Below are 17,727 nucleotides of genomic sequence, written 5' to 3' on the forward strand. Positions count from 1 at the left end.
AATTGCTTTTGAGATTAATTGTCCATTTTTTTTCTGCATGTTATCATTAAAGACACTTGTCAAATTCATATGAGCCAATATTGAGTGATTTAAAGTGAACATGTCGGTAGATATGGTCGCTACAATCTCATATTCACTATGGACTATATTAGCCGAATTTCGTTGTTACATAAAATGCGGAGTGATTTAGTGTTGCGCCCTCTTATAAGGTGTTAAACGTTTTCAAAATCCACATTTATTACTCATTAAGTAAACTAGAGAAAATTTGAAGCTCAACACCGAAGATTTCATGTCTCTGCGACATTCCGTTCACGAGATATGATGTTTTAAAGATCAGTGCCGAAATGCCGAAAATCGAATATTTCGACTTTTCCTCCAATATGCGAAAGTTTATACAAAACTCACAAACTTAGTGACAGACGACAATTTGAGCACGTCTTTGAACCAAGTTTAATTTCATTTCTAGATTATCAGTGTTCCCATTTTGTTTTGGAAATCATTTATTACTAAGTCTGAAGTATAAATACCCCCCCGTTCCAGTGGTAGCAATTACGATCTTTTTGCGTAGGCCTACTGAAGATTCAGCAAAACGGCTTCATGCAGATTAACAATGTCTATTAACCTTAAAATCCATTTTCGAGCCTTTTTGAGTATTTTTGGGCGCATATCTAGACTTTGCAGGCGCCTACTCGGCCAATAAAGTGTTTTTTCCAATAATTTTTTCATGGGGATGACTTTTTGTAATCTTTGTTTATCATCATGATTGAAATGGAACACATTTTGTGAAGCGCATCTCTTATTTTGCGCGAAGAATGTAAAAGGAACGCGTTCATAACGACGGCCGTTATAAGGTGTTAAACGTTTTCAAAATCCACATTTATTACTCATTAAGTAAACTAGAGAAAATTTGAAGCTCAACACCGAAGATTTCATGTCTCTGCGACATTCCGTTCACGAGATATGATGTTTTAAAGATCAGTGCCGAAATGCCGAAAATCGAATATTTCGACTTTTCCTCCAATATGCGAAAGTTTATACAAAACTCACAAACTTAGTGACAGACGACAATTTGAGCACGTCTTTGAACCAAGTTTAATTTCATTTCTAGATTATCAGTGTTCCCATTTTGTTTTGGAAATCATTTATTACTAAGTCTGAAGTATAAATACCCCCCCCCCCCCGTTCCAGTGGTAGCAATTACGATCTTTTTGCGTAGGCCTACTGAAGATTCAGCAAAACGGCTTCATGCAGATTAACAATGTCTATTAACCTTAAAATCCATTTTCGAGCCTTTTTGAGTATTTTTGGGCGCATATCTAGACTTTGCAGGCGCCTACTCGGCCAATAAAGTGTTTTTTCCAATAATTTTTTCATGGGGATGACTTTTTGTAATCTTTGTTTATCATCATGATTGAAATGGAACACATTTTGTGAAGCGCATCTCTTATTTTGCGCGAAGAATGTAAAAGGAACGCGTTCATAACGACGGCCGTTACAAGGTGTTAAACGTTTTCAAAATCCACATTTATTACTCATTAAGTAAACTAGAGAAAATTTGAAGCTCAACACCGAAGATTTCATGTCTCTGCGACATTCCGTTCACGAGATATGATGTTTTAAAGATCAGTGCCGAAATGCCGAAAATCGAATATTTCGACTTTTCCTCCAATATGCGAAAGTTTATACAAAACTCACAAACTTAGTGACAGACGACAATTTGAGCACGTCTTTGAACCAAGTTTAATTTCATTTCTAGATTATCAGTGTTCCCATTTTGTTTTGGAAATCATTTATTACTAAGTCTGAAGTATAAATACCCCCCCGTTCCAGTGGTAGCAATTACGATCTTTTTGCGTAGGCCTACTGAAGATTCAGCAAAACGGCTTCATGCAGATTAACAATGTCTATTAACCTTAAAATCCATTTTCGAGCCTTTTTGAGTATTTTTGGGCGCATATCTAGACTTTGCAGGCGCCTACTCGGCCAATAAAGTGTTTTTTCCAATAATTTTTCATGGGGATAACTTTTTGTAATCTTTGTTTATCATCATGATTGAAATGGAACACATTTTGTGAAGCGCATCTCTTATTTTGCGCGAAGAATGTAAAAGGAACGCGTTCATAACGACGGCCGTTATAAGGTGTTAAACGTTTTCAAAATCCACATTTATTACTCATTAAGTAAACTAGAGAAAATTTGAAGCTCAACACCGAAGATTTCATGTCTCTGCGACATTCCGTTCACGAGATATGATGTTTTAAAGATCAGTGCCGAAATGCCGAAAATCGAATATTTCGACTTTTCCTCCAATATGCGAAAGTTTATACAAAACTCACAAACTTAGTGACAGACGACAATTTGAGCACGTCTTTGAACCAAGTTTAATTTCTTTTCTAGATTATCAGTGTTCCCATTTTGTTTTGGAAATCATTTATTACTAAGTCTGAAGTATAAATACCCCCCCGTTCCAGTGGTAGCAATTACGATCTTTTTGCGTAGGCCTACTGAAGATTCAGCAAAACGGCTTCATGCAGATTAACAATGTCTATTAACCTTAAAATCCATTTTCGAGCCTTTTTGAGTATTTTTGGGCGCATATCTAGACTTTGCAGGCGCCTACTCGGCCAATAAAGTGTTTTTTCCAATAATTTTTTCATGGGGATGACTTTTTGTAATCTTTGTTTATCATCATGATTGAAATGGAACACATTTTGTGAAGCGCATCTCTTATTTTGCGCGAAGAATGTAAAAGGAACGCGTTCATAACGACGGCCGTTACAAGGTGTTAAACGTTTTCAAAATCCACATTTATTACTCATTAAGTAAACTAGAGAAAATTTGAAGCTCAACACCGAAGATTTCATGTCTCTGCGACATTTCGTTCACGAGATATGATGTTTTAAAGATCAGTGCCGAAATGCCGAAAATCGAATATTTCGACTTTTCCTCCAATATGCGAAAGTTTATACAAAACTCACAAACTTAGTGACAGACGACAATTTGAGCACGTCTTTGAACCAAGTTTAATTTCATTTCTAGATTATCAGTGTTCCCATTTTGTTTTGGAAATCATTTATTACTAAGTCTGAAGTATAAATACCCCCCCCGTTCCAGTGGTAGCAATTACGATCTTTTTGCGTAGGCCTACTGAAGATTCAGCAAAACGGCTTCATGCAGATTAACAATGTCTATTAACCTTAAAATCCATTTTCGAGCCTTTTTGAGTATTTTTGGGCGCATATCTAGACTTTGCAGGCGCCTACTCGGCCAATAAAGTGTTTTTTCCAATAATTTTTTCATGGGGATGACTTTTTGTAATCTTTGTTTATCATCATGATTGAAATGGAACACATTTTGTGAAGCGCATCTCTTATTTTGCGCGAAGAATGTAAAAGGAACGCGTTCATAACGACGGCCGTTATAAGGTGTTAAACGTTTTCAAAATCCACATTTATTACTCATTAAGTAAACTAGAGAAAATTTGAAGCTCAACACCGAAGATTTCATGTCTCTGCGACATTCCGTTCACGAGATATGATGTTTTAAAGATCAGTGCCGAAATGCCGAAAATCGAATATTTCGACTTTTCCTCCAATATGCGAAAGTTTATACAAAACTCACAAACTTAGTGACAGACGACAATTTGAGCACGTCTTTGAACCAAGTTTAATTTCATTTCTAGATTATCAGTGTTCCCATTTTGTTTTGGAAATCATTTATTACTAAGTCTGAAGTATAAATACCCCCCCCGTTCCAGTGGTAGCAATTACGATCTCTTTGTGTAGGCCTACTGAAGATTCAGCAAAACGGCTTCATGCAGATTAACAATGTCTATTAACCTTAAAATCCATTTTCGAGCCTTTTTGAGTATTTTTGGGCGCATATCTAGACTTTGCAGGCGCCTACTCGGCCAATAAAGTGTTTTTTCCAATAATTTTTTCATGGGGATGACTTTTTGTAATCTTTGTTTATCATCATGATTGAAATGGAACACATTTTGTGAAGCGCATCTCTTATTTTGCGCGAAGAATGTAAAAGGAACGCGTTCATAACGACGGCCGTTACAAGGTGTTAAACGTTTTCAAAATCCACATTTATTACTCATTAAGTAAACTAGAGAAAATTTGAAGCTCAACACCGAAGATTTCATGTCTCTGCGACATTCCGTTCACGAGATATGATGTTTTAAAGATCAGTGCCGAAATGCCGAAAATCGAATATTTCGACTTTTCCTCCAATATGCGAAAGTTTATACAAAACTCACAAACTTAGTGACAGACGACAATTTGAGCACGTCTTTGAACCAAGTTTAATTTCATTTCTAGATTATCAGTGTTCCCATTTTGTTTTGGAAATCATTTATTACTAAGTCTGAAGTATAAATACCCCCCCGTTCCAGTGGTAGCAATTACGATCTTTTGCGTAGGCCTACTGAAGATTCAGCAAAACGGCTTCATGCCGATTAACAATGTCTATTAACCTTAAAATCCATTTTCGAGCCTTTTTGAGTATTTTTGGGCGCATATCTAGACTTTGCAGGCGCCTACTCGGCCAATAAAGTGTTTTTTCCAATAATTTTTTCATGGGGATGACTTTTTGTAATCTTTGTTTATCATCATGATTGAAATGGAACACATTTTGTGAAGCGCATCTCTTATTTTGCGCGAAGAATGTAAAAGGAACGCGTTCATAACGACGGCCGTTACAAGGTGTTAAACGTTTTCAAAATCCACATTTATTACTCATTAAGTAAACTAGAGAAAATTTGAAGCTCAACACCGAAGATTTCATGTCTCTGCGACATTCCGTTCACGAGATATGATGTTTTAAAGATCAGTGCCGAAATGCCGAAAATCGAATATTTCGACTTTTCCTCCAATATGCGAAAGTTTATACAAAACTCACAAACTTAGTGACAGACGACAATTTGAGCACGTCTTTGAACCAAGTTTAATTTCATTTCTAGATTATCAGTGTTCCCATTTTGTTTTGGAAATCATTTATTACTAAGTCTGAAGTATAAATACCCCCCCCCGTTCCAGTGGTAGCAATTACGATCTTTTGCGTAGGCCTACTGAAGATTCAGCAAAACGGCTTCATGCAGATTAACAATGTCTATTAACCTTAAAATCCATTTTCGAGCCTTTTTGAGTATTTTTGGGCGCATATCTAGACTTTGCAGGCGCCTACTCGGCCAATAAAGTGTTTTTTCCAATAATTTTTTCATGGGGATAACTTTTTGTAATCTTTGTTTATCATCATGATTGAAATGGAACACATTTTGTGAAGCGCATCTCTTATTTTGCGCGAAGAATGTAAAAGGAACGCGTTCATAACGACGGCCGTTATAAGGTGTTAAACGTTTTCAAAATCCACATTTATTACTCATTAAGTAAACTAGAGAAAATTTGAAGCTCAACACCGAAGATTTCATGTCTCTGCGACATTCCGTTCACGAGATATGATGTTTTAAAGATCAGTGCCGAAATGCCGAAAATCGAATATTTCGACTTTTCCTCCAATATGCGAAAGTTTATACAAAACTCACAAACTTAGTGACAGACGACAATTTGAGCACGTCTTTGAACCAAGTTTAATTTCTTTTCTAGATTATCAGTGTTCCCATTTTGTTTTGGAAATCATTTATTACTAAGTCTGAAGTATAAATACCCCCCCGTTCCAGTGGTAGCAATTACGATCTTTTTGCGTAGGCCTACTGAAGATTCAGCAAAACGGCTTCATGCAGATTAACAATGTCTATTAACCTTAAAATCCATTTTCGAGCCTTTTTGAGTATTTTTGGGCGCATATCTAGACTTTGCAGGCGCCTACTCGGCCAATAAAGTGTTTTTTCCAATAATTTTTTCATGGGGATGACTTTTTGTAATCTTTGTTTATCATCATGATTGAAATGGAACACATTTTGTGAAGCGCATCTCTTATTTTGCGCGAAGAATGTAAAAGGAACGCGTTCATAACGACGGCCGTTACAAGGTGTTAAACGTTTTCAAAATCCACATTTATTACTCATTAAGTAAACTAGAGAAAAGTTGAAGCTCAACACCGAAGATTTCATGTCTCTGCGACATTTCGTTCACGAGATATGATGTTTTAAAGATCAGTGCCGAAATGCCGAAAATCGAATATTTCGACTTTTCCTCCAATATGCGAAAGTTTATACAAAACTCACAAACTTAGTGACAGACGACAATTTGAGCACGTCTTTGAACCAAGTTTAATTTCATTTCTAGATTATCAGTGTTCCCATTTTGTTTTGGAAATCATTTATTACTAAGTCTGAAGTATAAATACCCCCCCGTTCCAGTGGTAGCAATTACGATCTTTTGCGTAGGCCTACTGAAGATTCAGCAAAACGGCTTCATGCAGATTAACAATGTCTATTAACCTTAAAATCCATTTTCGAGCCTTTTTGAGTATTTTTGGGCGCATATCTAGACTTTGCAGGCGCCTACTCGGCCAATAAAGTGTTTTTTCCAATAATTTTTTCATGGGGATGACTTTTTGTAATCTTTGTTTATCATCATGATTGAAATGGAACACATTTTGTGAAGCGCATCTCTTATTTTGCGCGAAGAATGTAAAAGGAACGCGTTCATAACGACGGCCGTTATAAGGTGTTAAACGTTTTCAAAATCCACATTTATTACTCATTAAGTAAACTAGAGAAAATTTGAAGCTCAACACCGAAGATTTCATGTCTCTGCGACATTCCGTTCACGAGATATGATGTTTTAAAGATCAGTGCCGAAATGCCGAAAATCGAATATTTCGACTTTTCCTCCAATATGCGAAAGTTTATACAAAACTCACAAACTTAGTGACAGACGACAATTTGAGCACGTCTTTGAACCAAGTTTAATTTCATTTCTAGATTATCAGTGTTCCCATTTTGTTTTGGAAATCATTTATTACTAAGTCTGAAGTATAAATACCCCCCCGTTCCAGTGGTAGCAATTACGATCTTTTGCGTAGGCCTACTGAAGATTCAGCAAAACGGCTTCATGCAGATTAACAATGTCTATTAACCTTAAAATCCATTTTCGAGCCTTTTTGAGTATTTTTGGGCGCATATCTAGACTTTGCAGGCGCCTACTCGGCCAATAAAGTGTTTTTTCCAATAATTTTTTCATGGGGATGACTTTTTGTAATCTTTGTTTATCATCATGATTGAAATGGAACACATTTTGTGAAGCGCATCTCTTATTTTGCGCGAAGAATGTAAAAGGAACGCGTTCATAACGACGGCCGTTACAAGGTGTTAAACGTTTTCAAAATCCACATTTATTACTCATTAAGTAAACTAGAGAAAATTTGAAGCTCAACACCGAAGATTTCATGTCTCTGCGACATTCCGTTCACGAGATATGATGTTTTAAAGATCAGTGCCGAAATGCCGAAAATCGAATATTTCGACTTTTCCTCCAATATGCGAAAGTTTATACAAAACTCACAAACTTAGTGACAGACGACAATTTGAGCACGTCTTTGAACCAAGTTTAATTTCATTTCTAGATTATCAGTGTTCCCATTTTGTTTTGGAAATCATTTATTACTAAGTCTGAAGTATAAATACCCCCCCCGTTCCAGTGGTAGCAATTACGATCTTTTTGCGTAGGCCTACTGAAGATTCAGCAAAACGGCTTCATGCAGATTAACAATGTCTATTAACCTTAAAATCCATTTTCGAGCCTTTTTGAGTATTTTGGGCGCATATCTAGACTTTGCAGGCGCCTACTCGGCCAATAAAGTGTTTTTTCCAATAATTTTTTCATGGGGATGACTTTTTGTAATCTTTGTTTATCATCATGATTGAAATGGAACACATTTTGTGAAGCGCATCTCTTATTTTGCGCGAAGAATGTAAAAGGAACGCGTTCATAACGACGGCCGTTACAAGGGGGCGCAGCACTAATTCAGCCTCCCATAGGATAACGTGTGAATTCGGCCTACTTCAAGCGCCATTTCTGGCGTCCCTGCAATACTTGGCAAAATAAATTTGGTATCAAATTAAAGCTCTGTTTCTCTAGATTCCAAAACTTTTGTCGGCATATATCGATGACCATTGACTTTTTTCGCTATTTTGCGGTGCAAAAAAAATAGCTAAAAATATACTAAACTCACCACTCACATTTCAAAATCGGGTTTCTCTTAATCCGCCACAGAGAATTGCTTTTGAGATTAATTGTCCATTTTTTTTCTGCATGTTATCATTAAAGACACTTGTCAAATTCATATGAGCCAATATTGAGTGATTTAAAGTGAACATGTCGGTAGATATGGTCGCTATAATCTCATATTCACTATGGACTATATTAGCCGAATTTCGTTGTTACATAAAATGCGGAGTGATTTAGTGTTGCGCCCTCTAGAGGCCAAAATCCAAAATGGCCGCCGCCACCATTTTGAAAATTTAAGTTTTGAACCAGAGCACCTATAATCATGCACAAAGACACTTTTTCGGATATGTCGAGTACAAGGATTCCGATTCTGACATTAGTTTGACATTACGGCATCATTTTCACCCAGAAATCCAAGATGGTGGCCAGCACCATCTTGAAAAATTTAGTTTTGAACCATAGGACCTAAAATCGTGTACAACGACACTTTTTGGATAAGTCGACCACAAGGATTTCAAATTTGACATTACTTCGACATTACGGCCTCATTTTTACCCAGAAATCCAAGATGGTGGCCGCCGGCGCCATCTTGAAAAAATAAGATTTGAACCAGAGTACCTAATATCGTGTACAAAGACACTTTTTCCGGTAAGTCGACCCCAAGAAATCCGAATCTGACATTAATTTGACGTTATAACATAATTTTTGCCCAGAAATCCAAGATGGCCCCCCATTTGGTAGAGCGTAAATGCGATTTTTGAATGAGAGCAGAAGCATAAGTGTGTCATTTCCGCCTTATCTGGGGTTCATGTCCCTTATATGGGGTTAAACTGCCTTATCTTGGGTTTACATCCCCTAGCTAGGGATAAGGCGCCTTATCTGTGGTCTAGACGGCCTTATCCTGGGTTTACGTTCCTTACCTGTGGCTAAGATGCCTTAACCTTAGCATATCGCAGTCTAAACCCAGATAAGGCATCTAAACCCCAGATAATGCGCCATAACCCCAGATAAGGGATGTAGACCCCCGATAAAGCAGTCCAACCCCCAAATAAGGCGCCTTAACCCTAAATGAGGAACATAAACCTCAGATAAGGCATCTAAACCCCACATAAGGTGCCTTAACTCTAGATAAGGGTCGTTAACCCCAGATAAGGGTCGTAAACCTCAGATAAGGCATCTAAACCCAAGATAAGGTGCCTTAACCCCAGATAAGAGACGTAAACTCAGATGTGGCAGTCTAAGGCGCCGCAACCCCAGATAAGGGACGTACACCTCAGATAAAGCAATCCCAACCCAAAATAAGGCGCCTTAACCCTAAATAAGGAACATAAACCTAAGATAAGAGAAGTAAACCCCAGATAAGGCAGTCTTAACCCCAGATAAGGCACTTTAACCCCAGATAAGGAACGTAAACCCCAGATATTGTGAGCTTCTATGGCTATTATTGGGTGAAGGGTTTTCCCACCAGCCCACTAACTAGTCTATTGTCTATACCTACAGTACAGTGAGTGAGCTAGAGGTCAATCATCAATTGGAGCGGTGTGTGTGCATCGAATCCCGCATTGAATAGGAAAAACGGACAGTAACTGCATAATGCCTACATAGGACCAGGGTCCTGTGACCAGCCTAACCTCTAGACTACTCGCACACATCAAGATGTTCCAGTAGTGCAAGTCCTGCCCTGCAGATCCATGACAAAGGGTTTGCTTGGTATACTAAGGGTGATGGCTTGGCACGTTGGTTTCAACACCTTATACCAACAGTTCCTGGTCTGCAAGAAGGGAGTAGTCATGTGATTCCCTGATGTCAACAGTTGCTGCACTGGAGAGGGAGGGTTCCCGGGAACAAAGCGCTCAACCCACCACCGCCCGTTTCAAGTCGGGGGCAGTGCAGCAGAATGTTAGATTGATGGAACAGGATTTATAATATGTCTACCTGAGCTTGATACAGCAAACAACAACTTGCTTCATCTATACACGTCCTTAAAAAAAATCGTCGATTGAAGATCAAGCCAGGAAGCAGCCACTCCACGGCTATGGAATTTCACATTGTCTCATTTTTGACCTCGAGTCTATAAATGACCTCTTCTCTTCACTGATGGGAATAAGTAGCGTCATCTTCAAGTAACCCTTCTCAGTCTTAATTTTCATTAAGTATAAGTGCTTTTACTCGGATATTTGTTTCTAGTATAAGCTGAAGCCATTAATCATGTTAATAGTCATCAAATTGCACACTTTATGTATGCACACTTATACTTAGGTATGCAAGGGTGTCCACAAAGACGTAGTTTTGAAGAACCTCCCTGATGTACATTACCGCTTCCATCAGATTCTATTATCAGTGCAATTTATTGATGCATTTCGATTATAATGGCCTGAATTCGTGTCAGACATAAAATCGGTAGGCAAGCGATAAGTGTAAATGATATTGAACACACAATTGACTGCAAATGACAAGTCGTTATTATGTGTCAAAATTTGCAACACCTATATCACGGACACTTAATGCCATGCACACCAGCCAATCTAAAACGTTAGCAGATTTATTCTTAACAAAAAAAGTACATTTTCAAGAACCTTTAAAAGACATAATGTTTGTGCTCAATTGGGTACGATAGATCTGAGGTACGGGCATTAAAATATATCAAATCCAAACATTTTGTTTCTATTATTATATTGAAGAGTGCATTAGAATGTATTTACATCAGTTACTATGGTAACCTAAATGTTCTTACTTAAAACGGGAAAGCCCGATGAGGTGGCAATGCATAAACTTCAGATATCTCCTCCTTCATGTCCTTGTTTTGATGCCTTCAAATTCTCTCAAGAAAGTGGTGACATCTGAAGTCTGTTGATTGTAAGGTGTGTAATTTGAGCTGTTAACATGGGCTGTTAATTCCGTTTAGTAACTCGTCGGTGTTTTAGAAGCCTCCATTTATTTTAAGCGATATTTACAGGTGCCCTTAAAGGCATCTTTGATTTGCTTTGAAAGAAAGCAGAAAACGGAAACTGTATCAGTGCATAACATCAGAGACTAATGTAGGTTTACCCGCACCTGGGTGTCCAGTGAGAATGTACCAGTGCCTAATATCAGAGACTAATGTAGTTTTACCAGCACGTGGGTGTCCAGTGAGAATGTATCAGTGCATAACATCAGAGACTAATGTAGTTTTACCTGCACCTGGGTGCCCAGTGCGAATGTATCAGTGCATAACATCAAAAACTAATATAGTTTTACCAGCACGTGGGTATCCAGTGAGAATGTATCAGTGCATAACATCAGAGACTAATGTAGTTTTACCTGCACCTGGGTGCCCAGTGCGAATGTATTAGTGCATAACATCAAAGACTAATGTAGTTTTACCAGCACGTGGGTGTCCAGTGAGAATGTATCAGTGCATAACATCAGAGACTAATGTAGTTTTACCAGCACGTGGGTTTCCAGTGAGAATCACCTGGGTGCCCAGTGCGAATGTATTAGTGCATAACATCAAAGACTAATGTAGTTTTACCCGCACCTGGGAGTCCAGTGAGAATATCAGTGCATAACATCAGAGACTAAAATCGGATTATTTCTTACTTCTAGTCCAATAAACAGTACTCACTGTGGACGTTTCGATGTCTACCAGACATCTTTTTCTACACTATTGATGTTGTGACGAACTTCTGTGTACCACTGATGCTGATGGTTGCTTAGCAACGTGGTTGCCAGTTCTCTTTCCAAGAAGATCGTCAAACACGTGACTAAGAATGTATTGCCCCTCGTCCCTGTTCATGATGGTCTCCTGTTTTCTGATTTGTATCGCCTCCTTAATCCACCGCTTGTATCTATCTGCCTCTTTACCTACTACCTTAGCCTCTTCCCAGTGAGTACTGTTTATTGGACTAGAAGTAAGAAATAATCCGATTTTATGTTTCATAACAGTCCTGATGAACATGTTCAGTAATGTTCGGGAAATACACGGACAAAGTACTGTCAAAAAACTACGTGACTTGGAGAATTGTGAACGCAAGATTGCCAATCATCGGAATCATGTTGTATTTAGCCTACGTTGCCGAGACCTTAGCCTCACGCCGCCTAGCTTAAAGCTTAAATGCCCTATTAACACCAGAAAAGCCAAGGATATTGTGTATAAGGCGCAACGCGAATTATTACGCGAAAGAATAAGGGTTACCAACAACAAATTGGTGAATTTGAAGGACAAAAGATCGTCGCTAGAACAGGAGATAAATAACGAAATCCCCGCGGAATCTGAGCTGACCAACCAAATCTCGTCGCACATCGCGAGAGTCCGCGAGAGTACATTTGAGAAATCAAAATGTCGGCAAATGCGGAAGTTAGAGATTCTGAAGGAGAAAAGTGGAAACATCGACAAAAAATGCCGGTTTACGACACCAGAACTGGATCTCTCCGGGACGCAATTGAAGAAGTGGGTGGTGAACTTATCGCAGTATAAACTGAGTAAGTCAGAAAATAGTGTCTTAGCTAAAGGGTTGAATTTTGCCGTGTCGCCAACAAATGTGTGCACGGAAGAATTTGTACTTGCCACGGAACTCGCGTGTAGAAATCTGCCTAATTCGGAAGCCGTGCAATTGCGTGCTAAAGTGGCCAGTACACTCGGTTCGTCAAAACCCCCTAAGTCCAATATAAGCAAGGATGAGAGGAAAGCTATTAAAGATCTCAGTTAAAAAAGTTGACTCGATCATTATCCTCCCCGCTGACAAAGGGAAAGCCACGGTTGTGCTTGACAAAACGGAATATGAACAGAAAGTTAACACCATGACTTGTTAGGAGATGCTAAAACTAAAACATACGAAGAACTCTCTACTGACCCTACCCCTAAGTATAAAAGGAAGTTGGTTAGTATTCTGTCTAGACTTGTAAAGGAGGAGAAGATACCCAAGGAGAAGTACAAAAAGTTGTACCCAACTGCGGAGAACATCCCAAGACTTTATTGTACTCCTAAAATCCACAAAGCTAATGCACCGCTAAGACCTATTGTGGATTATACCGCTACTATTGGGTACGAAACATCATGGTTAGCGGATATTTTGTCTCCTATGGTTGGTAACTCGGCTCACCATGTCGTGAATTCCAAGCAACTAGCGGAAGAATTAGAGAATATTGTGATCGACGAAGACGACATCCTAAATTCACATGATGTCGTGTCGTTGTTTACTTGCACGCCAATTCATAAGGTTCTGGGAATTGTTAAAGAGAGACTGGAGAATGGTTTTATGAAGGTGTACAACAAGATGTATGGTTATAAACTGGCTGTAGATGGTGTGGTTGAGTTATTGGATTTTATCCTTTCTACTACATATTTTGCATTCAGAGGGAAAATCTACAGACAGTTGTTTGGAGCTGCAATGGGTAGTCCCGTTTCTCCACTAGCCGCAAATATATTCATGGAACATCTGGAAGAGGCAGCCATTGCTACAGCGCCCATGAATTGTAAACCCAAACTCTGGAAACGATATGTTGATGACATATTGGAAGTAGTCAACAAAGATGCCGTTTTACCGCTCACAAACCACCTCAACGAAATCGACGATACCAACTCAATCAAGTTCACCTTCGAGGAAGAAAAAGATGGGAAAATCCCTTTTCTTGATACGTTGATTGTTAAGCGCGAGGACGGCACTGTCAAGTTATTAGTGTATCGCAAGGCCACTCACACTGACCAGTATTTGAATTTCGCTTCGCACCATCCTCTGCATCAGAAACTGGGAGTGATAAGAACACTTATGGACAGAAAAGACAAGATCATTACAGAAGACAAAGATAAGTAAGAAGAAGAAGAAAACATCACAAAAGCGCTTCACACATGTGGATATCCGCCATGGACTATTGACAGAGTCAAACGCAAATGGGAACCCCCAAAGAGAAGAAAAACAACAAGAAAGATGATAACAGCAAGTCGAGGGGTCTTGTCGTAATTCCCTATGTAGAGGGTGTCTCCGAACGCATCGCTAGAACTTTCAAAAGTTACAACATCGCTACTTCTATGAAACCTCATTGTTCCCTAAGGAATATGTTAGTTCACCCGAAGGATAAGCGTGACCCTGAGAACACCACGGATGTCATCTACGCGATTCCTTGTAAGAACTGTGACTCAACATATGTAGGTGAAACTGGAAGAAAGTTCGGTTTGCGAATGGAGGAACACCGGGCAGAAGCGGAAAAGGCAGGGGCTAATGTGCGGACTCGCGCGGTTAGAAAGGCATCCCAAACCATTGTCAATAAATCGGCCATCACAGACCATGTGCAGGAGAACGACCATATTATAGACTGGGAAGAGGCTAAGGTAGTAGGTAAAGAGGCAGATAGATACAAGCGGTGGATTAAGGAGGCGATACAAATCAGAAAACAGGAGACCATCATGAACAGGGACGAGGGGCAATACATTCTCAGTCACGTGTTTGACGATCTTCTTGGAAAGAGAACTGGCAACCACGTTGCTAAGCAACCATCAGCATCAGTGGTACACAGAAGTTCGTCACAACATCAATAGTGTAGAAAAAGATGTCTGGTAGACATCGAAACGTCCACAGTGAGTACTGTTTATTGGACTAGAAGTAAGAAATAATCCGATTTTATGTTTCATAACAGTCCTGATGAACATGTTCAGTAATCAGAGACTAATGTAGTTTTACCAGCACGTGGGTTTCCAGTGAGAATATATCAGTGCATAACATCATCAGAGACTAATATAGTTTTACCAGCACGTGGGTGTCCAGGGAGAATGTATCAGTGCATAACATCAGAGACTAATGTAGGTTTACCCGCACCTGACATCAGAGACTAATATAGTTTTTGCACTGATACATTCTCACTGGACACCCAGGTGCGGGTAAAACTACATTAGTCTCTGATATTATGCACTGATACATTCTCTCTGGACACCCAAGTGCGGGTAAAACTACATTAGTCTCTGATATTATGCACCAACATATTCTCACTGGCCACCCAGATACAGGTAAAACTACACGAGTCTCTGATATTATGCACTGATACATTCTCACTGGACACCCAGGTGCTGGTAAACCTACACGAGTCTCTGATATTATGCACTGATACATTCTCTCTGGACACCCAAGTGCGGGTAAAACTACATTAGTCTCTGATATTATGCACTGATACATTCTCACTGGACACCCAGGTGCTGGTAAACCTACACGAGTCTCTGATATTATGCACTGATACATTCTCTCTGGACACCCAAGTGCGGGTAAAACTACATTAGTCTCTGATATTATGCACCAACATATTCTCACTGGACACCCAGGTGCTGGTAAACCTACACGAGTCTCTGATATTATGCACTGATACATTCTCTCTGGACACCCAAGTGCGGGTAAAACTACATTAGTCTCTGATATTATGCACCAACATATTCTCACTGGACACCCAGGTGCTGGTAAACCTACACGAGTCTCTGATATTATGCACTGATACATTCTCTCTGGACACCCAGGTGCTGGTAAAACTACATTAGTCTCTGATGTTATGCACTGATACATTCTCACTGGACACCCAAGTGCGGGTAAAACTACATTAGTCTCTGATATTATGCACCAACATATTCTCACTGGACACCCAGGTGCGGGTAAAACTACACGAGTCTCTGATATTATGCACTGATACATTCTCACTGGACACCCAGGTGCTGGTAAACCTACACGAGTCTCTGATATTATGCACTGATATATTCTCACTGAACACCCAGGTGTGGGTAAAACTACATTAGTCTCTGATGTTATGCACTGATACATTCTCACTGGACACCCGGGTGCGGGTAAACCTACATTAGTGTCTGATGTTATGCACTGATACATTCTCACTGGACACCCAGGTGCGGGTAAACCTACATTAGTCTCTGATGTTATGCACTGATACATTCTAACTGTACACCCAGGTGCTGGTAAAACTAATGATGTTATTCACTGGATATCCAGGTACAGGTCAAATTTCATTAAACTCTGATGTTGTTCACTTCTATATTCTCACTGGACTGGTGCTGGTAGAACTACATATGGTGCTGGATACTTTGTGTTTCTCATGGAGGATAAATATTCGGGATCATATTGCCATGTAATGTATAAATTACACGTAAACCAATCATATATGAGTGGTAAACACTAAAACCTGTCAATGCTCATACATTAAGACACCATAATTATTCTTGTGTAGTTACAACAAAAGAGAATTGCTGAACCATAATTCTATCCATCAAAGATAAACAAGCTGGAGCAAAGTATTAATTGGGATTAGCCAACTTGATTGGAATCAGGGAAGCTTTCTTGAGCAAACCAATATCTCAGGGGGCTCAATGCCCTCTCTGAAAGTTCTGCTATACTAATAAGCAATTAACTGAATCTATCTACAATAAGGAAGAAAGAACAGTTTACAAAGTGTTACAATTAAACAAGACAACAAATAAACACAAATCCAAATTTATTTGTTGTCTTGTTTAATTGTAACACTGTGGAGCTGTGTTCACACATGCACTTATTACCGGTAATATTTTATCTAGGCTTATGTCCGATCGAATTAAATATTTCCGCTAATCCCTTAGTGCGTCCACATTTGTCGGCAATAGCGCTATACGCTGGCGAAGTTACGTAATAATCGGATTAACTACCATAGCAATAGGTGAATCATGCTGATTAGTTGCACCTGTTAGATTAGTATCTTTGAAAAGACCGGTATTGTATTCAATCTATGATTGCAGACATACAGGTGACGAGTGCAACCTGCTTGTAGTACGGCGCGAAATGTTCAAAATTGTTTTCACCTATTGCTATGGTAATTAATCCGATAAATGACGTAACTTCGCCAGCGTATGCCCGACGTGTTATGTCCGTTAAAGCCTATTACCGGTCATAAATCTCTTCTTTCTACATGAGCATCATCAGAAAATTTAACCCGATTTTAAATGTTTTCACTGAAAATTCACTTTCAATAAACGCCCCTCTTTAGAACAAATTACAGACAATGCGGTAGGTATGTCATGTAAGAAAAATGCAAATTCAAAAGTTCCAAAATTAAGACCAATTTTGTATTTATGTAGGTTCTATTATTATTATTATTATTATTATTATTATTATTATTATATATTATCATTATTATTATTATTATTATTATCATTATCATTATTATTATCATTATTATTATTATTATTATTATTATTATTATTATTATTTTAGTTTGACAAAGTAGTCCCATTTTACAGTAGACTTAGCTCTATATCGCATTTTATACATGTAGGCCCTACTATGGTGGACATCTTTGAAAAAATGACAAAAATAAAAAAAATTACACTGACTCCCATCATCATGCTATTTTTTTCTTGGTGGGGGGGTCCCAAATTTACAAAAAGTCGGCTTCAATAAAATTGCGACCTCCCATATTTCGGCAGCAAATATTTTATGACCCCCCACCGTTTACACCCCCAAAAAAACAGGCATCAGTCTTTTGAATAAAATAAACACACTATCTGTAGTCATGCTGTGTTGTGACTCCCTACATTTTGGTCATCAAAATATTTTATGACACCCCTATTTTTCTTTCCGTATATATTTGGGAC

At 38.8% G+C, this 17,727-nt stretch overlaps 2 protein-coding genes across 2 annotated transcripts; both read left to right on the plus strand.

The window, feature by feature from the left end:
* Window positions 1-12,073: 12,073 nt before the first annotated feature.
* Window positions 12,074-12,826, plus strand: LOC140154705 (uncharacterized). The gene has a single exon (XM_072177272.1). It carries the CDS (start codon window positions 12,074-12,076, stop codon window positions 12,824-12,826), a length of 753 nt encoding a protein of 250 aa, XP_072033373.1.
* A 372-nt stretch (window positions 12,827-13,198) lies between these two features.
* Window positions 13,199-13,930, plus strand: LOC140154707 (uncharacterized). The gene has a single exon (XM_072177273.1). It carries the CDS (start codon window positions 13,199-13,201, stop codon window positions 13,928-13,930), a length of 732 nt encoding a protein of 243 aa, XP_072033374.1.
* The last annotated feature ends 3,797 nt before the right edge of the window (window positions 13,931-17,727 follow it).

Source organism: Amphiura filiformis, chromosome 6 (assembly GCF_039555335.1).
Source record: "Amphiura filiformis chromosome 6, Afil_fr2py, whole genome shotgun sequence".
In the NCBI taxonomy this organism is placed as follows: Eukaryota; Metazoa; Echinodermata; class Ophiuroidea; order Amphilepidida; family Amphiuridae; genus Amphiura; species Amphiura filiformis.

Bases quoted from the DNA above. Each gene is read 5' to 3' on its own strand.
- LOC140154705 (XM_072177272.1), top strand. From the start codon at position 12,074: ATGTTCAGTAATGTTCGGGAAATACACGGACAAAGTACTGTCAAAAAA.
- LOC140154707 (XM_072177273.1), top strand. From the start codon at position 13,199: ATGGTTGGTAACTCGGCTCACCATGTCGTGAATTCCAAGCAACTAGCG.